General features: G+C 46.2%; 3 protein-coding genes and 1 non-coding gene across 4 annotated transcripts; 2 read left to right on the top strand and 2 right to left on the bottom strand.

Moving 5' to 3' along the window:
• The first annotated feature begins 71 nt into the window (after positions 1–71).
• LOC119374920 (uncharacterized) lies at positions 72–8,720 on the top strand. Its single transcript, XM_037645124.2, has 7 exons — positions 72–101; positions 582–698; positions 3,291–3,359; positions 3,999–4,088; positions 5,701–5,796; positions 6,031–6,063; positions 8,430–8,720. The coding sequence occupies exons 1-7, from the start codon at positions 72–74 to the stop codon at positions 8,715–8,717; spliced, it is 723 nt and encodes a 240-aa protein (XP_037501052.1). The 3' UTR covers positions 8,718–8,720.
• Positions 8,721–15,029: 6,309 nt separating this feature from the next.
• Positions 15,030–16,327, bottom strand: LOC119374687 (glutaredoxin-related protein 5, mitochondrial). Its single transcript, XM_037644860.2, has one exon. It carries the CDS (start codon positions 16,131–16,133, stop codon positions 15,678–15,680), a length of 456 nt encoding a protein of 151 aa, XP_037500788.1. The 5' UTR covers positions 16,134–16,327; the 3' UTR covers positions 15,030–15,677.
• A 397-nt stretch (positions 16,328–16,724) lies between these two features.
• Positions 16,725–16,797, top strand: Trnar-ccu (transfer RNA arginine (anticodon CCU)). Its single transcript has one exon. It is a non-coding gene; the product is annotated as a tRNA-Arg (tRNA).
• Positions 16,798–17,726: 929 nt separating this feature from the next.
• On the bottom strand, positions 17,727–22,611 carry LOC119373215 (dnaJ-like protein 60). The gene is made up of 6 exons (XM_037643225.2): positions 22,408–22,611; positions 22,235–22,328; positions 21,516–21,694; positions 19,642–19,836; positions 19,063–19,152; positions 17,727–17,892 (listed from the first exon to the last, which is right to left on the bottom strand). The coding sequence occupies exons 1-6, from the start codon at positions 22,476–22,478 to the stop codon at positions 17,796–17,798; spliced, it is 726 nt and encodes a 241-aa protein (XP_037499153.1). The 5' UTR covers positions 22,479–22,611; the 3' UTR covers positions 17,727–17,795.
• Between the last annotated feature and the right edge of the window lie 1,093 nt (positions 22,612–23,704).

The following is a 23,704-nucleotide window of genomic DNA, read 5'->3' as shown; positions in this document are numbered from 1 at the left end:
TTCAAATTTCGCGCGCGCGAACCATTTGTATAGCGCTTGTACGTCTGCGTGACCTCACGAATTTCGAAACTATGTGCCCTTACACTTTTGTGCAGAGAAAGGTGATCTAAACCTTGCCAGACTGGCACTATACGGTGCCTTTACCGTGTGACACTGTCGTAGCCAGGTGGGGGGGGTGGGGGTGGGGGGTTCAACCCCCTCCCCCCGAAAAATTATTAATTTCGAATGTGTGTATATACACGCACACACACAAACACATGCACGAACATACGTAAAGTATATCTACCCCCCCCCCCCCCGCCTGCTCGGAAAACATTTGTGGCGTAGCAAGAAATCTTGTGACGTAAACACCTAATAATTATCTTCGAAAGGACTCTAAATTTATGACTCTTTGGAGAGTTTGTGCATTTAACATCGGTCCAAGCACGAGACAGAGACAGAGAGAAAACCATCCTTATTCTTTTTTTGACATCGACAACTCTTATTGGAGGGCGTTATCAACGACTGTACAGTTCAACTCGGCTGTGCTTTTCCTTCGTGGCCGCACGAAGATGTAGCCTGAATTAAGCCTTTTTGCGCAGTCGTCGTCGACGACAGCCGGCGGCGGTGCAGTGGCCCATCACGATCCGGCCTCCCCAACGTCGCTGGTGCCGCCGTCGGCCAGGAGCCCCACGGTCGACACGACGGTCACGCCGATGGTGAGCACACTTGTCACTTGTCACACTTATCGTCACACATATGCCGCCGTGCGCAGGGTTATGCGCGGGGGGGGGGGGGGGGCATGTTTTACTGCAGCGTCCCCCACCCCCTCCCTTGGTTCAGTCCGAAAGAAAACAACCTCCGCAACGGATGCAAAACTGAAAATTGAAGCGATGGTCGACGTGCTTCACGCAACAACCTGCCATTGGTTCCTGGGGCTAAAGGTGCGAACTGCCCATTAAATGCGACATCAGAAATCCTTGGTCTCCACTATCGTCAAAACACATGCGTAGCCATAACCCTGCTCAATAATGTAAAGGTATGGGGCAGGAATGGCGCCCCCCCCCCCCCCCCCCGCTCGTGCCGTGATTACTATGTACACATACAACACTGAACGTTGTATCTAACGGAAGATGACCCTTGAGGGGACGAAACGGGATTAGGGATGGTGATAATTGGCGTAGCCGTTGTGGAGGAGGGGGAAAAGGGTTCGTGCACATTGGGGGGGAACTCAGCCGCACGTCCCCTCACGAAAATTTTCAATTTTGCGTGTGGGTCATTCCACGCCAAACGTCCCAGCCATTTTGGCGATCATCTCAAGTGTATCCGAAAAAAAAAAAACGTCTTCATTTATTGCATTGAAGCAGGCCCGTAGCCAGGGGGGAGGGGGTGCCTAGGGGCCCGGGCTCCCCGAAATTTTGGTGAAGTAGATGTTTTTACCAAAAACAAATAATAAAAATAGGCGTTTTTCTAAAAAAGTCAAGGTTTTCAGCATGTGCACCCCCCCCCCCCCCCCCGAAAAAAAATCCTGGCTACGAGCCTGCATAGAAGACAGTCAATTGCTAGAATATTTCGGAGGAAAATTTTTGATCACGGGGAGCCTTCCGAATTTAGCAGAGTGTCGTCTGAGTATTGTTTGTCAAAGAAATTTATGATGGGAGTATCGTTTCTCGTTTCAATACCTAATTTGGTTTGGATATTAAGCAAAGGTGTTTGCGTAAGGTGTTCGAATATGAATAATATTACTGCAACCTTTCTGCCATATACGCCTCCAGAAATTTCGCCAGAATGTTCTACGTTTGCATTTTTTTTTGCCCTTGTAATATTTCGCTTTGTATCAATATCTAAGTACGGAATGCTTACTGTAAGGAGAGTATATTACTTGTTCAAAATATTTTCAAACGACTTAAGTTTTAAATGTTACGTGAAAAAAATCCCGAATTCGAGAAAGTAATCATCTTGGTTCACACTGAGACGCAATTTACACCCCGTTGTGCTCCAACGAAAAATCAGCTTCAAATTTCAATCTAAAGAAAATAAATAGTTATTCGTATATGGCAAGTTTCATTATTAAAATTTTCGTTTTAATATGGGAACGAAAATTAAAATTTTCGTTCCCATCGACGGCTACCTTCCCATTTGGTCATACGGCAGCTTCCTCGTCGAAGTTCCCCATTGCCGTCAAAAGAAAATTTCAAAAATCATTTTCTTCCTTTAAACGAAAATGGTAAAGCTTGCGATATAAGAACTATTTATTTGCTTTAGGTTCAGGTATAAAGCTGATTTTTACTCGGAATACCACGTGGTGTAAATTGCGTCTCAATGTGGACCAAAATGATGATTTTCTCAATTGTGATTTATTTCACGTAAAATTTAGAAACTTCAGTCGTCAGAAAATATTTTTAACGCATAATATACCTTCTGTAGTCTAAGCACACTGCACTTAGATATTGATACATAGCGAAATATTGCAAGGAAAAAATTGCAAACATAAAACATTTTGGCGAAATTTCTAGAGGTGTATATGGCAGAAAAATTGCAGCAATATTATTCATATTCGAAAGGCTTACGCAAACGCCTTTGCTTAATATCCAAACCAAATTTGGTATTGAAACGAGAAACGATACTCCCATAACAAATTTTTTTGACAGGCAGCGCTCAGGCGAAACTGCGAAATTCGCAAGGTTCCCACGTGACCCAAAATCTTTTTCTCTCTGTAATATTCTAGCAATTGACTGTTTTCAATACGATAAATCATGATTTTTTTAATACATTTGAGGTGCTCGCCCAAACGGCTCGGACGTTTGGCGTGGAATGACCCATGTGTGTATATAACCGCACACATACAGACGCGCGCTTGAACCACCCCCCACCCCCCCGCCAAAATAAAAGAAAACAGGAAAAGAAAGTTAGAAATCTGGCTACGTCCCTGGTGGTTGTTCAATTTGGCATAATGATAACGTCGCCGTGATTTATACAGGCATGATTTGAAAATTTTGGTGCGCGTAAAGAACGCGTTCGACTGTGCCGAGGCCGAGCGCTCTGAACGAACAATGATCGAAAGAATATCGCCGCGTTTTAAACGCACTTGAAATTCCAACGTCAGAAAGCAAGCCTTGAAGTCTCCATTTCCTCGGGTATATATGCTGGGGTGACTGGTAAAGTTACTGACGTCATAGTGGAAGCAACGAATATGCTCGTTCGAATGGACGGTATCTGTAGAGATGCTCTCGTATTGCGAAGTCTTCGAGATACTTAAATATGCTGGCGTCGTCTCTTGAATGCGCCTCGTCGCGTCACGTCTTTTCCAGGAGCACAACCTGTCGAAGGAAGCGCTGTGCGGTTCGAGGGCGGCCAAGGACAGCAACGACGTCTCCATGGTAACGCCACCGCGCAGCTGGTGCTGTTTCTCTTGCTGTGCTTCTGAGTCTTACAGAAAAGCCAGCCTTCCGGTGCCCAAAGGAGAACACAGATGTGCTATGCGCAGATTGTCCCGTGCCTGCGCCCGTTGCTGTGACCAGTGGCGACATTCCGGAAAGCTGCATCCCTACATCAATGCCATAAGGACGTGTTAGGCATTTCGGTAAAGAAGTAAACAAAAAAAATCCTGTAATGTCAAACGTATGCGCTACGTTGTTTGGACATAGGAAGGCATAAACTATATGCCTTCGAACACCCTTACAACGAAGAGCCCGGGACTATCAATATAACATACGTTATGCAGGTCACTTAATGACCTGCAGTCGCGCACTCTAGCGCTCGCAATACAGCCAGGACGTAAGGGAACCTACATTATAAAGGCCATTTTGTCATAGAAGCGTTCGTGGTAGAGGCATTATAGACTGCGTGTTAGATACTCTTTATTAAGTTTTCGACTGTAATAACAATAATTACCGGGGTTTTTCGAGCCAAACCATCAATCTACGAACCAAAGCCACGAGGCTGAACTCTGTAAAATACCTTGAAATCTGTGACGTCACACTCACCCACCAATGTCCTTTGTTTTTCCTTATGCGCAGACGACCTCTGCCCTGCAGCGTGTGCTGAGCCCGGCGGGGCCCTCGTCTCCTCCGCCGGCTGCGCATCAGCAGCAAAAGAAACTCGAGGTGGTTGGTACACGCCGGCTGATTCCGCATGGCGCGCTGCTGGCGCCAAACCTCGGAAGAGTACTTTCAGCGATAGTAGTAACACTTTCCCGAGATTTCTCGAGACTCGGACCGCAAGAACCAATCGCGGCATTCTTTATCGCCTTGCCGACCGATCGACACTTGTGCGCCTGCGCACAGGGACAATTACTTCTCGGGAAATCTCGCGAATGTTGAGATTATCTCTGAAAGTTATTGTCCGAGAATGCGTCCCCTGGCTTGGAGTTACTGCACTCGCTCTCATTACGGACGCACTAGCCGGGGTCACTCTCAACATTTCGCGTTCGTTTCGCAGGGGTACGCTTTCATAACTTAGCGGTCACAATTAAATTGCAATGTGTACTGTAAAGTAATTAAGTTAGTGAATCTTTGTTCATTTAACCACTAGTTAGCATGATTTTAAAGTTCACGGACGTCTGCCATAGCCGACAGTTAACATGATTTTTTTTTTACATCAGAAACCTACATGCTAAAAAAATGTTGGTGCTGCCTGAGGCACCCGCGAGTTATTGGCACCTGCATTGGCACCTGAATTTTGCATAGGTGTCAACTCGCCAAGGTTCTAACCGTTGCTATATAAATTGCATTAGTTGGACGACGGTGTAGTTGCCGCTGAATTGTCTATCACCGACCATAAGCGCTTTTGTTTCTTGCTTCAAACTCTTAAAAAAGAAACAGGAAGACATTGCTCGCACGACAGATCGTAACGCCTAGGTGCGCAATTATAAAGATTGAATAACTCCCGAGCCATTACCTTTAGATATGTATGTTCGAAGTGCAAAATCAAAGACGAAGAGCGCATAAATTAATTCCACATATACATGTGTACCAGAAACTAAGATATATTGCATCACCACTGGTGATATAAATCCCTCCACAACATCTGCTAAAAGCTTTAATTTTTGTATTGACATTGTTACTCATAGGCACTTCGCAAAACTCTTTAATTATACAACGCTAACGTAAATGGTGCTGCTATAAGCAAATACGACGTCACTGTATACAGCGTCGTCCTCACTCTCTCTCTCTTTCTCGCCGCGTTTATACGTGCGGACAAATCTTCTTTTCTTTTGATTATCCGAACGTTTCTTCATTGTAAACTGCTCCAATCTCTAACGGCGCGCTGGTACGTCTCTCAATCCCGATCGTGAGCTGAAATGGGTTTGAATAGGCGCAGATCCTGATAAGACGCATGCCTTCGTATGTCCTGTCCAGATGTGCGCGTTTGTCAAAGCTACGAATAGACAAAGCGCCCCAGTGACACGTTGTTATTTTCGCTTTCATAAGGGCAACGTGGCATCATGTACCACGTTGCTTCAGCCGATTTGCTGCAAATATGCCTATCAAGCTATCAAGACATCTACGCGCCCCCGGTTATAGCAAAGGCCGCAGCCGCAACTCGGTTCAAATCATCCGCCGAAAGAGAGCGCGGCGCATGCGCAGTCAGCTTTCATTTCAACCAATGGAAAGACAGCTTTTCTCTGTGCTCGTTCTGTGATTTTCGCGGTTGGTTTGCGTGCAACTTTTTTGCGAGGCCCGTTGGCGGGAGTGATAGCGATGTTCTCGAAATGTGCAGGTCATCAAGGGCACCAAGAGCACCAAGAACCCCAAGAAGCCAAGGTTGACGCCTTCGCCGAGCCTCGCGAGATCGACTTCGCCCAACTTCTACGACGTAAGCCTTTTCTCTTTTTTTTTCTCGTGAAGATGCGCGGACGAGACGACGCGACGAAGTCGACGGATAGCAGTTAAAAAAACATATATAGGAAGCCGCTGCATAGTCAGGCAGTAATACAAGCTTTGCCTTGCATGCTTGAAGTGACGTCAAAGGCAAATTTCTCGTTTGGAGAACGTTCAGAAGGACTACCAGTGTAGTGACAGGCTGCTGTATTTTCGCCTTCGTCCGCAGGATGATGACCTCATGTCCACGACCAGTTCCATCGTAAGTGTCTTCACTGCACGTTCACATATGAACCGTCAATATATAAACTAAGTTTGCAATGCGGGCTTGCTGGTATGGCATTTCGAATTAGTATACTGTAGCACAAATAAACGGTGACGCAAGAAAGGCAAACGAATTAGCACACACACGGCATCGTGTGTGCGTGTGTGTGTTTGTGTGTGCGCGCGCAATGGCTATAATGCATAGGCTATGCTATATAATGGCGTGAATGCGTGTTCCTTCATCGTCGGCGCACGACTTTCTGAAAGGTCGCCCCAAGAAGTCCATTTAGAATTATGACATACTTCTGGCGCTATAGGGGTAAATGAATATGAAAAGGTGCATTTAGACAGGCTGAGGCTGGCCGACGTTTGGATAGGGTGGCCTATCTTCGTCAAAGGCGCCTCATTGTCCTTGGCGCGTTGGCTATTAAAGGGTAAGTCAAGTACTACCAAAGTACTGAAGGACTCTGGTACTACAGTGCTCACGGATTGAAACGCGACATCAAAGCTTTGTAGTTTTATAACGTTTAGTTGTAAGTAGTTTTATAGTATAACGACTCGGACGCGCAGTTACTCCAGATGATCGCGTCATACGAATCTGGCTGCTAAGGCAATGTTGGCTGTGATGTAAGTGCGAGTCATAATTAAGGCGATATGAAGAGAACTGAAGACGGTGGAAATGAAAGTACGTGCATTACTTGGACCTAAATCGTCGCGTTTCAATCTGTGAGCCCTGCATACGTGTCTGGAAACAGTTTCGTATAATAATTACTTATCGCACGAAATTGCATGGTTAGCACCTCCGTTTCAGAAACCACTGCGCCCATAGGGCCCACCATGGCGCCAGAAGACGCCAAACAAACATTATGCGCGCCGGCCCCGCTGCTATCTGCATGCCAGTTGCCATGGCAACGGGACTATTTCGTTTTTACTTTTCGCTGTGCCATGGTGGTTGTTGGGGCGCTTTCTCACTCAGCGACGCTGCAGTCATGGGTCCGTTCGAGGGCATGCGTCAAGGAACATTTCCGACGACATTCGTTTACCGGGTGATTTTTTAAAAAGACAATGTCGAATTTTTAAAAATCGCCCGTGACAGATAGAAAAGTGTAAATGTGTTGTGCTTGATCATACACTAAGTGACGGACATTACTTGGCCGAGAGAGCAAAATGCATAATCGGCGTATTAACAAATTCAATCATTGCAGTTCTGACCTCCATCTAACGGTAATGATTAAATTGAATCCATATCACGCATTGATGATTGAATACGCTCACCGTATTTTATAATTGCGCATTTTATCGCTTACTAAGCGTCATCGCGGCAAGCGTGGTGCTTTTCGTACAGTGAAAAAGCAATTTACTACTAAATTTAAAAAAAAAAATCGTTTTTATCTTTAGTGCCCCTTTAAATGTCACTGTGGTGGCATTGCATAAGGCGCGGTTTTACGTATATTCTTCATATTACGCACATCATTAGGCACGTTTAAAGTAATTTATGCTAGAATGAGGGGGGATGGCAGCAATATCAACAGGAAAGTCGTTTCAGTCTTGCGAACTAAGGAATGGACGAGGTGGAAAAATGAGTGGCACTCCCTTCACCTGTGCAGGAAAGTCGCGCTAGCTTGTTTCCGCTCGAACCGTAAGTACCCTTTCTCGGCTAATGTAAACACTGCGCGTATTAAGAGGTAAATGTCCGTCGTTACTGCATAAAACATTTTGTTTGGCTGAGCAGTGATGTCAACGTCCCCTGACGAAATTTACCAGGACGTTCAAGTTTCCGACCTAAAACAAATGACGTAAACGTGTGTCTGTATGGGAAAGTCATCTGAAACACTCGAGAGGTGCCGGACGTCACGAAAATGAGTGAACGCTATTGGGTGAAGCACACGCAAATTCTCTGTGGGCGGGACAGCGATGGCTGTGGGCGGAGCTATGATTCTTTTTTTAGGTTCGAAGCCGCGTATAGGACGTCTGAAGGGTAAAAGAGAAACAAAACAATTATGATGGAACAACGAATACCTCTGCGATTGGGTGGATGGGTCCTTGCGTGCTCCGCTTTCTAGGCATAAATCGCTCTCTCGCATACGCTATCTTCATATATATATATATCTGTTGGTACATATGTAATTAGTTTGCTAAGTCTTGCCATTTCAGTTAATTATTTCGCTACGTGACAAGCTCCCTTTCATAGCTACATTTCAATGAATCCCAACTAGCCTTAGGCTAGGAATTCAGATGCGTTTCTCCAACTATTACATTTTTGTGAATTGCTTTGTCTAAATTCAAACACTGACGTCATACGAATACTGTGAGTGAACGGCTCGACACACACACGCCCCTGTGTTGCGCGTGTGTCGCCACCAGATGGCGTTCCGGGACCGGCTGCGCGAAGTGCGCCTGGAGGTGATCCGGCACAAGGGCATCATCGCGGTGACGGCGGTGACGATGTTCTGCTTCGCCACGTACTTCCTCCTGGTGGCCGTCATCATGATCGTCACGTACGCCGTGGCCGACAGGCCCGAGGACCGCGTCGCTGCGCGCATGGGCTTCAACCCCATCAACATCGCCGTCACGCTCATGGCCATGGGCGTCGGATGCTCGGCGATCTCCCTCTCGCTCGCCTACTCCATCGAGGACATCAACTGGGGCTGACAATAAAACTCTGCCTTCGAGGGAGCTCTTCGAACGGAAAAGTTTGCGCGAACGCTTTGTTATTTGAGCGAATGCGCGTTGAAAGTGTGTCGAGCATAGGCGCGCGGAGGGTTCCCCATTAGGAGACCCCCCCCCCCCCCAATTCCTGTCCGAAAGGCGTGTTTCACAATGGATGAAAAAATGGAAATGAAGCGATGGTGTGCTTCTCACAATGGCTTGACTATAGTACCTGGCTTTCCGGGCAGTGGCGTAGCCAGGGGTTGGCACACCGCCCCCCCCCCCCCATTTTTTTTTGCCATGGCATACAGAGCAAAAAATGACATTTCACCACATCTGCCTGCCCCGCCCCAATTTAGATCAAAAAGGTGCCCCCCCCCCCCTCCTCCAAAAAATTTCTGACTGCGCCCCTGTTTCTAGGAGTAAAGATAGAAAGTAAACCGTTCCAGGAATGCAACACCAGGGGCCTTCGGCCACCATTATCGTCAAAAACTTGCGTGGCCATAACCCTGCACTTCAAACAATGACGGCGCAAGTCCGACTGAGTAAAAGTAAAAAGTATGAGGCAGACATTGCCCTCATGTGGCAGCTCCCCTCCCCCTCCCCCCTCATCGCCCCGTCCGCACGCCTACGTGGATGAGCGAAAGGGAACTCGGTGACAAAGGAAGTCGCACTGGACACACAGCTGCTAAATGAAAACCCTCAGGGTCCCTAATGCTCCGCCTACGACAGATCGAAGGCCATCCGGTGTGGCTATATTTAACCGTGCACTTTTCTAATGCATACCTGCCAAGTTTGGAGAAACGGAATCCGGGAGACCTACTCAACGGTGGGGGGGGGGGGAGGGGGGGGGTACTGCGATAACAATTATATGGACACTGTCAGCGGGATTTTGCGGTCGCCGCTGATCTGTGCAGAGTCCAAACCGACAACTTCGCTTACGCATCGTCTGTTTCACGTGCGAGTAAATGCGCGCTAGCGCTAGGGACGAACGTGATTGAAGCGGAGATGAACGGCTACCCTTTTAAGTGCTGGGCTCTCCACTTAAAGCAGTAGTGACAGAAAATTTTGAAGACGAGATAATTTGTGGGATAGATTTGTGTGTACACAAACGCATCATCTGCGAAATATTAACGGCTGATATAACCTATAACACATTTAGGATCAATTTTTAAATTGCGTGTAGCGCATCTGTACGCGAAACGTCCCACCTCGCGTCACCGTGACGCACGCGGGGCGCGCAATGCACTGGACGCGCGGGGCAAAACTGGATTTCCGGGAGATTTTCCTATGACCCGTACAACCGGGAGAAACGATCAAAATCCGGGAGTCTCCCGGGTAATCCGGGAGACTTGGCAGGTATGCTAATGACTCTTTTTATTTATTTTTGCTTGGTCATTGACATTTTGTAATTTAATTACGTTCATTTCACTCCTAATTAGTCCTAATTTCATTCACTTTTCATTCGCTCCAAATTTTTATTTATACGCTGAAGTTGATGGGGTCTGAAAAGAGCCGCTGTCGGAGCAAGCGGACACTAGACGCCAGGACATGTGGACGTTTATTAAAGGTTAGATTCAAAGGCGAGCTCGCCAGTCGAATCTAACGAATAACTGAAGCAACACGCCAAACAACCCAATATAATGCCAATAAAACACGCAAACAACATAACATATACAATGTACCTCGAGTGCGGCGTCGCCTACGCTCGAATCAATCTCCGGGAGTCCGCGGGATCGAGCTGCGGTATCTTACCCACGGACCTCCCATGAGGGTCTACCGTCCACGGCCGCCCCAAACACCGGATTTTTTCGGCAGCAAAGCTAACCACGGCCGCCTAGACATGGCCTCCGAGATGGCGGACGCGCGGCGGGCGCGCCCGTTATCTCGGAGGCCATGGCCTAGATCATCGGTGCGCGGCCATGAGGTGAAAACGACTCACAGGGGGCAAGAGCACCCCCACAATTTTATTCTTGGCGATATACACTGCATTTTTTTCCATGGTAAGTGAACGGTTGGAGGTCTCAAAGTGCGAACCATCAGGAGGACATATTAATAAAAAAAAAAGCAACGGATAAGGGCATCGGTCAGCAAACAGTCGCGGATTAGTAATAAAGTATATATAGACACAAAAAAAAGAGAGAAAGGCAACAAAAAGAGTTATTACAGGTTTAAAACAACGAGTTCAAAAGCAGGCATTAAACTGACAAATTATCTAACAAATGAATTTTAAGACGTCTACAAAATGAGTGAATTGTAGATGATTTACGTGGTTTACTCCTAATTACCCGTAATTCCCTTCGGATCACTCCTAATTACGTTGCCGTGCTTTAATTGACGTTCAGTGTCTCGCATGACGTCAGCGGACTTTTGGTAGCACTTGTACGACGGTCAGTTTTTCGGTTTGATGAGGAATGTAAGGGTTTCGTCTTAAAAACGCTAACGATGCATTCCTTCGCCGTGCCACATAGCGTGCCTTCCTTTTTTCTCACGTTCCCAGCTACCTTCTCTCCAAGGTGCACCACCATGTCCGCGACGTCACCCATGTCGGCTGAAGCTGTAGTGTATACTAGAATAGTGTACTATAGTCGGATACAACTTAAAAAGTGCAGACAGGCCCCGCCCAGATGACCGAAGCGCGGCAGCCGATCTCAATACACTTCCTCTCATTCACTCGGCAATGTTCTCCAATGGGTCACCGGTAGTCCGGCTCATGACGTCAGCTTGAAGAGCGCGCCCATTGGTACAGGCTTGTGTGCATCCGCCTTTGAGGAGGAAATGCCGCAGACTTTTAAAGTTGTATCCGACTATAGAAAACTAGAATCGGTTAGTAAAATATAGTGTACTAGCTATAGTGTTCTAGTACACTGTAGCTAACGCGGACAGTGTACTGAAACACGGAGAGGAATTTCTTATGTTTCAGCGCAAGGAGACATAAACACGAGCAAGAAGGGACGAGGACACGGCGCTTCTAGCCGCCGTGTCCTCGTCCCTTCTTGCTCGTGTTTGTGTCTCCTTGCGCTGAAACATAAGAAATGCAGTACCAACTAGCCCACCAGTCGGTTTTATTGAACGGAGAGGAACATGATTAATGAGGCTGAAGGGGGCGCAATCCATCTCACGGTGACTGTTGAAATCAGCGCAATTAGCGAGCAGGCAGTGTACAGGTGCGAAGTTTGTTGCCATGATTTGACGCATGTATATATATTTGATGTTCTCTAATGCACTACGCCGCAAGTCTTCATAAATGCCAAAAAAAAGTTGCTGCGCATTCGATTTTGGCGTATAACCAAATTAATAACTTTGGTGCACACGAACGAAAGAAAAAAAGTATTTACTGACGTTTAAATCGCGCTCGGGCTTTGTATTGGAGGGTTTGCACCCTCCCCCCCCTTACAAGATCTAGCGGATGTCCATGCCTTCTAGTGATAGTGACGCACGTTGCTCGTGGTGTAAAACAACATGATTACACACACAAGCTCATACACACATCCATTAAGACATTGCCTGAACAGCAGCATTTGGTTGGTTGGGTCTGGACTATAGAGTGGATCAAATCACTGCGAGATTGGCTATGAATCGGGCGGCAGTATAAGGGGGTAAAGAAGAAAACTAGGAAGAAATTTAGCACACAAATTATATTCATGATCATCGGCCTATTTTATGTCCGTTGCAGGACGAAGGCCTCTCCCAATGATCTCGCCCTGGCCTGAGCGAGCCGATTCCAATGTGTGCCCACAAATCTCTTCATTTCACCATCCTCGGCCACGTCTTAGTATTATAGCGCAGCTGTGGCTCGGCGAAACGGAAATTCGTCCTCCCTCTATGCGCAAAAACGCCTAGCGCGTATGTGCCGTAGAAGTTTGGTAACCCACCACTGGTCCTCTAAAAATGAAGAAGTCGTCCGCAGGAAAACAACATACGCTCCACAGACATTGGGAAAATCCCACTACCCAACACTCATGCGTGTAGCTAAGATTTTTTTCCGAGGGGGCACTTGATGAAGACCGTGACTATTTGAGAAAAACAGCGATTTTCATTATTTATTTCCGGTAAAGCACTCGCATCCATCAAAAAAAAAATTTGGGGGGGGGTGTAGGCCGGGCCCCTGCACCCCCCCCCCAGCCCCTTGGCTACGGGCCTTCCACCACTGGTTCATTAAATAAACATGGGAACATAAGGGCGGCAAGTGCAATTATTATTTCTAAAGAGACGTAACCGAAAACTCACACAGCCCATGATGCATTTGCCTAAGACGCATCGAAGGCGAAAGCAATCTTCTTCGTCTTCCTTATTGATCCCACCCGAAAAAAGAAAAAAACTCTATGAACCCAACGTGATTTTGCACTGCCTCCAGGATCGGAGGCTTTCTGCCCGTCACGTGATTTTGCAACCCACGCGATTACGTCATCATGTGACGCCAGAAATTTTGGCGACCTGCGACGTCGCGATGACGTCACAGGGTGGCGTCATCACATGATAATCTCTTGCATCACTCGTGTTGACGCCATGGAGGAAGGAACACTGACCTCCATGAAGGAATACTAAGGAGAGGCCCTGACGTCACATTCGTGAAGCCTCCACATCGCAAACACCCGCATCGCCTCCTAGTGAAGGAGCAGCGAAACATTTCGCGATTTCCGTTGCGACGTTTGCAAGCGCATGCGCGCATCGCGAAACTTTGCAGCCTTTTTTCTGTTTGTTTTTCGCCGTGCAAGCGGCGTAGTCGATTCGCGCGTGCTGCTCCTCCTGTGTGTTCGTTAGGAAAGCTACGCAATGCCCAGCTGTTTCGTATACCCTGTGCAAATCGCGTGCACTGCGGACAGTACCGGGTGTCACTTTTAATGTGTACGTATACGTTCGCTTCATTACTGATCACTAAGGCATGGTATTTGCGTGCAGAGCTCTCGGATGTGCGCTCTGTTGCTCCTTGCTCGTTGTGTCAACTCGGAACACACGTGAAGTTTTGTTTTTGGTGTATGACGCGCCGTACATACCATGCGCTGAAGGCATCGTACGTTTTAGAGGCTGTGTCGTTCAAACGAAAGGACAATAAACTTTTGTTGTCGTTATATCGGACTACGTGATGTATGTATTGTGCGGTGTGCGCTCGCGGCGTGTTTGCGCTGTGTGCGCACTGGAATTACAAACTTTACGTGCACGATCGCGTATACAATACAGCGGTGTCCTCTTTTCGACGTGAAGTTACGTCAACTATAGGTTGGCGTTGTGCCGAATAGCTACTGTGCTCACTCCATATACACGAGCAAAGAACCGCTAATCGGGCAATAGATCTGGAAATCGGGCTACGAGAAAGGAAAAGAAAGGCCGAACGCGTAAGTCACTGCTAGGTGAGTTCGAATACGATGAGGCAGGGGCTGAATGTTTTTGATTACGGCACGTACTGGTACTTTCTGTACTGTTGCACAAAAGCGCTCCACGAAGAATTTCAGCACGCAGCGCTCGGGCCTGCCACGCACCAACAGCCTGGTAAACGTCTGCTTGCAACATTTTACTGCGTGCGAACCGCACAATACGCGCTAAGTTTACGCCGGGACTACAAATCCGAGCAGACGCGAACCACGCCCGAGAGCACGCCGCGGGGCGTCTGCTGTTTTGTTTGCCCCATAAATCTGACGTCACTTCCGCCACACTTTTCGCAATGCATTGAAATACGATAGGGCCTCTCCTTAGTTTTTCCTTCCTCCATGGTTGACGCCGATGGTCACTTTTCACGTTTGGTGAAGCATCTAAGGGTTTCGCCATTGAGAAATATTTTAATGAACCGTCGGGATTAACCTAGTGACGAACACTGGGTCCGCAAGTTTCAGGTTAACCACCTGTACGGAATGCTTGGGCGGTGATTTTAATTCACCATCGCTTAACGGTCCCTCGCATAACGTAACCTGCTTTAGAGCGGATATCAAAGGGGGTGGAACACCGGGCATGTGCCAGGTGCTCCACACCATTTCTACGCCCCTGCACCATACTCACGCAGAATGACAAACGCATTGACGTGAAACGAGCAGCAAGCGAACTAATGGCGCGGCGTTTCTTCCTACAAAAACATGCGTGATGTAAGCAAAGTAACGCGCTTGCAGAAATTACGGTCACGGATGTATGAAAAAAAAAATGAAATAAAAAATGAAACGCACCACTATGTAACTGAATTTTTTTTCCCCCACAATATGCCAGTTTCTAAACAGTTTCTAAATGTTTCTAAATAGTACAGTTTCTAAATGTAGGGTGGGGAGCAGCCAGCCCGATTAGGGAAGGCCCAGACCAGACAAGGGATAAGTACAGCTGGGACACGAGGCAGGTGCAAGAATAAATTTATTGCGTACGAGCTCTAAATCAAGCGCTTCAACAGCCGCGTAGATCACAAAACTTGCGCGCTTGCGGCCAGTAAGCTCCGACGAAAGGAAAATAAAAGAAAAAAAAAAAGTAATCGGAAACGTACTGGCTGTGATGCTCTCCGCTAGGTATCCCCACGAAACGCAAATGTATACACCGCAGCAGCGACAACAACTGGGGAGGTGGAGAAAGAAAGGGGAAAAAAAAAATTAAAGGAGCCCGCGGGCGCCGCCATCACCGAGCCGTCGGCAGTCACGTAGCCCAGCGTGGCCCCGAGGCGGGAATCTGCAACGGACTGTTCTCTAGCGGTCGACGCTGGACCGCAACCGACTCTCGCTTGACGGTCTCAGCACAGAAAAGTCCTTTTGTTTGCAAAACGCGAGTCAGGAAACATCGCACGCCGAATTATTCGCCCATGGTTTATAAGTGCCGGAAAAACACACCGGCGAGATGAGGCGCCTGAGCATCTCGCAACCTTGAGCGCTTCACAACTTGAAGAAAGCGACGCACGAGAATTTTGGCGACACCGAGCGTCTTTCACCGCCGAACCCGTATTCTCAAACCGTCGCCGAAAGAGACCTAAGCTACAAAACACACATCTTCCGCCGGTTACCGCTTCTCCTGCTTTTCGTCGGTGGTCGACGAGCCGGAGTCGACGAGCAGCGACTTGATGCCCACTTTGGCCAGTTCGTCGACCAACTCTCCGCTCTGGTGCAACTGTAGCACGATGTCGCAGCCGCCAACGAACTGACCGTCGATGTAGACCTGCGGTATCGTGGGCCAGTTGCTGAAGTCCTTGATGCCCTGACGCAGCGCCTCGTCTTGGAGCACGTCGTGTGCGCTGTAGTCGACGCCGTGCATGCGCAGCACTTGAACCACGGCGTTGCTGAAGCCGCACCGGGGTTGCTCGGGCACGCCCTTCATGAAGACGACCACTTTGTCCTGCTTGATCAGATTGGCAATCTTGTCGGCGATCGGCGCCGCGGTGCTGAGGAGACGCACGGGCGACCGAAGCATCGCCACAGTCGTCGCCAGGCCTAAACGACTGGCCAAAGAGAATGCCATGGCTAGCGCTGTTCCTACGTTGACGCTAGTTGCCCTGCAGAATAGCGGTCCTCTCTTCGCGGTGCTACGCCCGGTCTGGAAGCTCTAGTTAAGACAACGGCGTGCAAGAGATATCACCTAGTGAGCCGGCATGTTCGCCCCCTGCGTCACCTTCGGAGGACGCTCTCGAAAACATACGCACGCCGCTTAAACGCTACCGCCAACCGCGGCTATTGTTCACCGTAACCCTGTCATTGTTACGAGCACAGTTTCTGGTATTCGTCAAATAAAGGAGCGACTGACATTAATTGTAAAACAGTTACGACCAAATACCAGCAAATAATATAAGAAACTTGTCTGTAAATAGATTTGCATGGTTAAACCTCAACGTTATACAATTTTATTTGACGACACGTTATCAACGTTATTTCACGCTTGGGCTCGTAGGAATCCGAATCAAAATATCGGGTGACCATACGTGCAGCGTCAGCATTGATAAGTTGCGAAATACACACAGTGTAAATCATTCTTGTCTACCTTTAAAATTAAAAAAAAAATACGTTAATATGCAAAGCGCTTTAAGTTGCCTTGTTGCAGCCCTCCCGCCACCTCGCCCTCGTGGCCTAACGGATAAGGCATCGGTCTCCTAAACCGGGGATTGCGGGTTCGAGTCCCGCCGAGGGTAGCTTTTTTTTTTCTCCCCCCCCCCCTTAGTGGGGTGATTAAGTTTCCTGCTGTGCACGGGAATATCATGTCGGTACGCTTTTCAGAATATATTTTCTTTTGCGTAAAATTAGGCGAGATTGCTTACACATCGATCGACTGACCACCACGATCCACAGACACTAAGTTGCGCCTACTGCGTGGCCTACTGCTACAAAAACAAACACATGCGCTACGCGTGTCGAATTAGCTCAGTATTGTTCCGAGCCGTACACAGCACGTCAGGATAGTTCTTCAAATCCGCCAAGCTGGGTAATTAACAGATTGCTTAAAAGTAACTTTTTAATTAGCAATTCTAGCGAAAAATATTCAATGAAAAAGTTGCAGCACTTGTTCTGAAACATCGGAGTATTTTATCCATGCTAGGATAACAGCCAATCCGACAAGCTCGGTAATTAACAAAGATTGCTTAATTAACCTTTAAAATAGTAACTATAATGACAAATATTCAATAGGAAAGTTGTAACATTTGTTCAGCAACATCAGATTATTTCATCTATGCTAAGATAGCTGCCCTCAGGGGCGTAGCCAGGGGGGGGGGGGTTCAACCCCCCCCCCCCCCCCAAATTTCAGTTGTGCTTGTGTGTGTATACACGCATACATACAAACACACGCACAAACATACATAAAGCATGGCTGAACCCCCCCCCCCCCCCGAAACAAATTTCTGGCTACGCCCCTGGCTGCCCTGTTCAATTTTTTTCCAGCCTTTCTTTACAGTGCATGAAATTAAATAAGTATCCTTGGTACAAGTTATTAATACACAAAACTCACCTTAGTTCTCCTCAATGTGAGACACTTTCAAAGTGCAATTATTGTTTGTTGTAGCAGTAGGAACAGGAGCAAGTAAGCAAGCACATGTACTGTAACATACAATATACATTCACGAAGTGCAATTGAAAACCTATATTTTATTACACATGTTCCTATAGTTGCTATATTACATGTAGTTAAGGCTCACTATTCTCGGTCTTCACTGCTTTTATCGTCTTTGTCCTCTTGTTTCTCTCGTCTAACATTGAGAAGCCGCTCCAACTGGCCTTCCATGCCGTATGTTCTGTAAAACACACAAAGAAGTATGTGTAAGCACCTCATACACGTATGGTAAAAAACATCTAATTATTAAAAACTTGTTTTCTGCCAAGTGAACTAAGCATAATGGCTAGCACTGTGTGTGTTTGGTGTATGTAGGCCTGGTAAGAAGGTTATATTGGTAAGGGGCTCAAGAGTCAACATCTCAGCACTACTGGAGAGAATCATGGTTGGACCTGTAAATGAATACTCCCATATGCAGAAAAGTTAGCTTTTATCAGGTAATTATCATATATTAGGGGTGTGTGCAAATGTGAGAATATTCTAATTGCATCAAATATGAATATTTGAAGAAAGAAAAAGGGGGCATGAACTATAGAATATTTTTACATTTGTGAAATGACATGACAGGCACTTAGAACAGCATTTCTTAATACAGGAAGCTTGTTCAGAGTTTGCTTGCTATAGTATGAAATTAGGCTAATATACACTGACACCAGGTGTGTAATGCATGTGATCTAGGTGTGTAATGTAATATATATATATACATGCATAGATTAACGTATGTGATGCTATGCTGCTGAAGAATCATTCAAAATAGTCCTTACATCCACCATTCTTCTCCTCCCTTGGGACTTCACTAGGTGTTGTTATCTTTTATATATTTGAAATCAACTCGTAAATGAAATGAAACTTGTAATGAGCTTTCTAATAAAATATAAATAAAAAAGTGTGGACTATTCGATTTGTGTTTGAAACTTCAAATATTGACACACCGCTAATATTCTTATTTAAAACGATGGTACCAGAGACCGAGAGACTACAGTGAAGACAGGGAAACCAGGAGGTTTTCATAAGAAGTAACCACATTCGAGGCACTTGACAAATTCTGACCAGCTAGGAAATCTACTTCGGATCAAACTGTTAAAGTAATGTGTAAGCTACCAGCCATCGTAACTTAGCAGGTAAGGTGTCGAGTGGACTAGCACAGCTCGAACAGAATTTGTCATTTTGGAGACAGGGAAATGGAGTAACTGATACAAGTTGAAGTTTAAATGCATATCTGTGTAAACAAAGCTATTTTATACATCGCTGTAATATGCTCTGAAAAGAAACAAAGTTCCTAATTTCTGGCCATGCCCCTGATCAAAATACATCTTGTTCTGAAGGTGTGCTATGAAGCGGAGAACATTACTTGAAGTCTTGTCTGGACTGGTGGTAGTCTGCCCAATTCTTTTGGCTGATCTCTTGCATCTTCTTCTTCATGTCGTTGGAGCTTCCATACCTGTAGACGAATGAACAGTACAGGCTCACTTTATACTGAACAGTTGGCTGTTTTACAAGTGGAATCTTTTACTTTACAGACAGCAAAGCATATATGTGAAGTTGTTTTTTGCGCACGTGTATGTGTAGAAGCTTAAATTCTACAGTTACATAAATGTGCACCATTATGCAGTCAAGAGTAATGTCGTGACAGACGACCATATTCGCTTTTCGATTATAAAGTTCTGTTGGGATTGAAATTTATTACGTGTTCTTTCTCTTCTGCCAGTGTAAATTGATAACACCTGCATTGTTTGACTTGTTCCATTTGTAGTGTCTTGTATCAACAGTAACAATGCAATACAGACTAGTTTGTGAAATTATGAACACAGAGAAAGCGATATTCGTAGTTTGTATTAGAACACCCTCTCACAAACAGTCAAACACATAATTGTGAAGATTAAGAAAACTTGCAAGTGAGCAAAACTAAAAAATAAAAAGATGTTCTTACCTGAATGCTGCATAATGGAGGCAAGTACCAGAAACAATCAACACAAAGCACCCCATGACAACATAGAACTTGGCATTTTGATGATGTCTTCTCTTTTCTTTGTACAGATGAGCAAAGTCCTCATATCTCGGCGTATCGTGACTCTCGTCATCATGGTCATCAGAACCCTTTCTGTGCATGAATGGCTCTTCATACCTGAAGCCAATACAAAGGAGTAAAAAGGCAGTAAAAATGAGTACCTTATTATACAATGACAGCTAGTATGGTATAACAACAGCAAGGCGATAATACATTTCAGGTGGTTGATTTCAAGCTATATTGTTCTACAGGGGGCAAGATTTCACAGGTCTGATGAATGTTTGTGGGGAGAACTTTTCAAAATTTTGTCATGCCTCTGCAGAATAGTGCTGCACATTACTTACAGGGCCAGGAAGCTATCATTTTTAAACAAGCAAGTTAATTAAAGAATAGGCCCCCGAGATTGACATAATAATCATCACCAGCCTGTCATGCCCACAAAGGCCTCTCCGAAGGATCTCCAATTCACCTTGTGCTGTGCAAGCTGATTTCATTTTATGCCTTCAAATTTATTAATTTTGTCACTCCACCGAACCCTTTGTCATCGCTAGCGGTGTTTCTCATCTTCTGTTATCTGTTGTTCCCTCTTTTGTTACCTGTACTTCTCATAACATGACCTGCTCTGGTCCATTTTTTCCTCTTAATACCTGCAAGATATCGTTTACCCCTGTTTGTTTTCTGATCTAACAGTGGTTTGAGTCAGGCCTATCATTTTTCATTCCTTTGCAAGCCGTGTGGTTGCTAAAGGGACCGACAACTTGGCAGAACGTGTGATTAAATCCTGGTACAAATGAAAAGACCAAGAAATATAGTGACAGATTCCAGCATCCTTTTTGCATTGTGAGTACAATTTATATTTTTAAATCGTGCTTAAAGATAACAAAAACAGGTATGTCGCGCAGCCTAGCAGAAGAGCCTTGAAGCTGGATTATGAAGTCGGTCATTTTGCTGTACGTAGTCACGTAGTCTGATGCTGCCATGCACGCCATAATTGGTCCTTAAAGTTAAAGTATGTATATTATCTATCCCTGCTCTGTTCTGTGTTGCCTACGAGGTAAAAGTAGTTGCACAGTGACAAGCGGCACTGCCTTCGCAGCTGCCAGTGGCCCATGTCGAGCCGTGGCGCATGCACGTGGAGTGCATACATGCGCAGTAAACTGTCGCGCTCGAGCACGAACCACTCACGTGCTCACTGTTTGCGGCATGTGTTGTCAAGTGTGTATAAGATTTAATATTCGCCGCAGATAGAAAATTTCTGATTAAAAATGTTTCACGGCGTTTTCCACGTTACCATTCTGTGGCTAGACACTCTGACCAGTTAGCTTTCCGTCGCGCTAAAAAATATAAGTGCCCTAAAAATTGGTTGTCACTCCCTTTAACTTCTTGTGTTTCTGTGTTATTCTCCAATTTTCTGCCCAGTATGTTACAGCTAGCGAAATACAATGGTTGTACACTTCCCGCTTTAATGACAGCAATAAGTTACCGGTCTTGAGTTGAGAATATATGTCTACCGAATGAGCACCGTCACAGAGGTTAGCAATGAACGCTAACGAAAAACACAAGTAAAGGCTGTACGATGTGAAATTGTTACGACGACAACACTCTGGTGCTGTCCAGATGGGCTATAGTGAAAGTTTAGCAATGAGTGTTAACGGCAGCACGCAAATTAACCATAGGTGAGTTCCACATTTACAAGGGTAGGATCCACGTCGTATATGTACAGCTGTAAGCAAGGAGCAATGTATGTTCAGTTTGCTGCCTGGTGGACACAAAAGGTGCAATATGAGTGAGCTTACCGTGCGTATGTTTGCCTCCACACCGTATGTTGGACATTTTGAAGCTCTGGATGCAGCAGAGTGTCATCGTAGTGCTTACGATCAAGAGGCTTACTAAGGGTCGTGTAGGCTTGGTTGAGCTCAGTGAACTTGCTGTGGTCTTTTATTGATGTCGCAGGGCCTTTGACGTCAGGGTGGAGCTTTGAAAACAAGAAAAAAAAAAGAAAAGAGCACTCAATACGGTTGTCACACGCGGCACTTTTCGATCACGATCGCCGCTCGATCAAGATTGAGTGTCTTGGTCGCGATTGGCTCATTGGTACAGGCTTCGGAAAAGAGCCAATCAACGGCAAGAAATTTGACCTGTATCATGCTTCTCGGTCGCGATAGGCTCATTTGCACAAGCTTTTAGAGAGGAGCCAATCGCGGTAGGAGAATTCGATTTCAATCGGGCTCGATCGCAATCGGAACTGCACCGTCCGAGGCCAAAAGAAGCGCTTAAGCATTCGCGAGGTGGGATTGGTGGCGTTAAGCTGCTTCGTTTACTTTTACATACGGTCTACAAACATGAACAGCTTCTAAGTGCTGGTGTGAACTGTTTCCAGCGAGAAAATATATGGCACCTTGGTTTGACCTGTACGTCCCCGTCAATACATTTGATTGACCACTGGTCGGCTACACGCATGCGCGACCGGCAAGTTCAGACATGCCACACTTCCACGCGCTAAACAGCTGATCACCTGTTTGCACAGCTTGACGTAGGCGTCCCTGACCTCCTTCTGTGTGCAGTCATTCTTGACTCCCAACACTTCGTAGTAGGTCTTGCTCAGGTGCCTTCAAAAGAGATGTTAACAGTTTACAGAAAAACGGTTACGACAGTGCGCGTACATCGAGCGAACAAATTGCGCCTCACCTGACTAAATGCCATGTGATTCTACGCCTTGACTTTGTACAAAGATTTAGCTTGACAGCGTGTGGCAACATTTAGGATGGGAAGCATGACTGTCGGGGCACTACAAAGTACCACACCATCGGCACCATAAACATACGATGCGATCAGAAACCACGCGACAGCCGAATCCGAATGCTCGACTTGCGAAAGAAAAGCAACTCCCAACTTGCTATACCAGGAACTAGATGGCGCCACAGGTCCAACAATCTCGTTCATTTGCAAGGATCCCACTCACCGATCTTCTCAAGAACAAACGTTTTATTCTCTCTCTTCATTTGTGTGGTGAGTGGGATCCTCTCAGACATCAAATAAATGTTTTATTCTCTCTCTCTTCATTTGTGTGGGCGTTGACGGTGCTCTAAGGCCGCAGTTTGCTGTTAAGTGACTTTTTATAACACTAGATGGCGCTACAACTTATGGCACTACCAAACACTATCAAAAGAGGGCACTAGCTTACAGCACTTACAGCACGTGCTTAGGGCACGACCTCCTCTATAGAGGAGGTCGTGGCTTAGGGCACTTAGGGCGCTGCGCCGTGCTCCCGACCGGGCTGCAGAGCAGAAATTAGGCGCCTTTTCCTCTTCAAACCAATACCACCACCATCCCACTCGCCGACCTTCTCATTTCAGACTCAGACTGTTTTATTCTCTCTTTCTGTAGTTTCGCTACAAGCATACTTCAGCAGCATCACCACTTTCGCGATTGAAAGCCGTTGTTCACAAAACCATGGTGTACTTTAAAGGGGCATAAAGCCATACAGCCGGCTGCACATTTTGACAGAGTTTCCTTTCTGGTTGGGTTAATTAATTAAGACTTTCTTAATTGAAAGGAACAGTGCGTCGTCCGCGTAGTAAAACAAAGGGTGAACCGTAGTTGACAGGACTACAACTTCCGGTGCTGCAAAGTGTTACAAGTACAGTCGAGTGTTGCGTCCTTTCCTTGAACTGTAGCACTTGGAAATGGAAGTTGCGCTGCTCTCCCATTAGGACTTAAGTTTGCTGAATAACGCTGGCTACACCCAGCCTTTTTTTAACACAATGTGAAATTTTAAAATACACACGATATCGGAAAGGTTGCACGCAGTATCGTGCAAGGCCATGTGAAATACGTAGTTCACCAGGGGCGTACTCAAGGGGAGGCAAGGGTGGGAAAATAGCTGCGACTGAGAAAAGTCCAGTAATCAAGGTTGATTAACCTGTTACGTAAATATGCAAACCTGAAGCATTAGATTGCTTTTGAGGCATTAGAATGCATTAGA

Source organism: Rhipicephalus sanguineus, chromosome 11 (genome assembly GCF_013339695.2).
Source record: "Rhipicephalus sanguineus isolate Rsan-2018 chromosome 11, BIME_Rsan_1.4, whole genome shotgun sequence".
NCBI lineage: Eukaryota > Metazoa > Arthropoda > Arachnida > Ixodida > Ixodidae > Rhipicephalus > Rhipicephalus sanguineus.
This window is presented reverse-complemented; position numbering and strand designations above follow the sequence as displayed.

What these genes read in the sequence shown, in the direction of transcription:
- LOC119374920 (XM_037645124.2), top strand. Translation starts at nt 72, where the DNA reads ATGTGCCCTTACACTTTTGTGCAGAGAAAG. An exon ending in ACACGACGGTCACGCCGATG is followed by an intron (nt 699 to 3,290) that starts GTGAGCACACTT and finishes CGTCTTTTCCAG; the next exon opens with GAGCACAACCTGTCGAAGGA. An exon ending in ACAGCAACGACGTCTCCATG is followed by an intron (nt 3,360 to 3,998) that starts GTAACGCCACCG and finishes CCTTATGCGCAG; the next exon opens with ACGACCTCTGCCCTGCAGCG.
- LOC119374687 (XM_037644860.2), bottom strand. Translation starts at nt 16,133, where the DNA reads ATGGCATTCTCTTTGGCCAGTCGTTTAGGCCTGGCGACGACTGTGGCG.
- LOC119373215 (XM_037643225.2), bottom strand. Translation starts at nt 22,478, where the DNA reads ATGTTGCCACACGCTGTCAAGCTAAATCTTTGTACAAAGTCAAGGCGT. An exon ending in CTCCATTATGCAGCATTCAG is followed by an intron (nt 19,153 to 19,641) that starts GTAAGAACATCT and finishes ATTCGTCTACAG; the next exon opens with GTATGGAAGCTCCAACGACA. An exon ending in CAGTCCAGACAAGACTTCAA is followed by an intron (nt 17,893 to 19,062) that starts GTAATGTTCTCC and finishes TGTGTTTTACAG; the next exon opens with AACATACGGCATGGAAGGCC.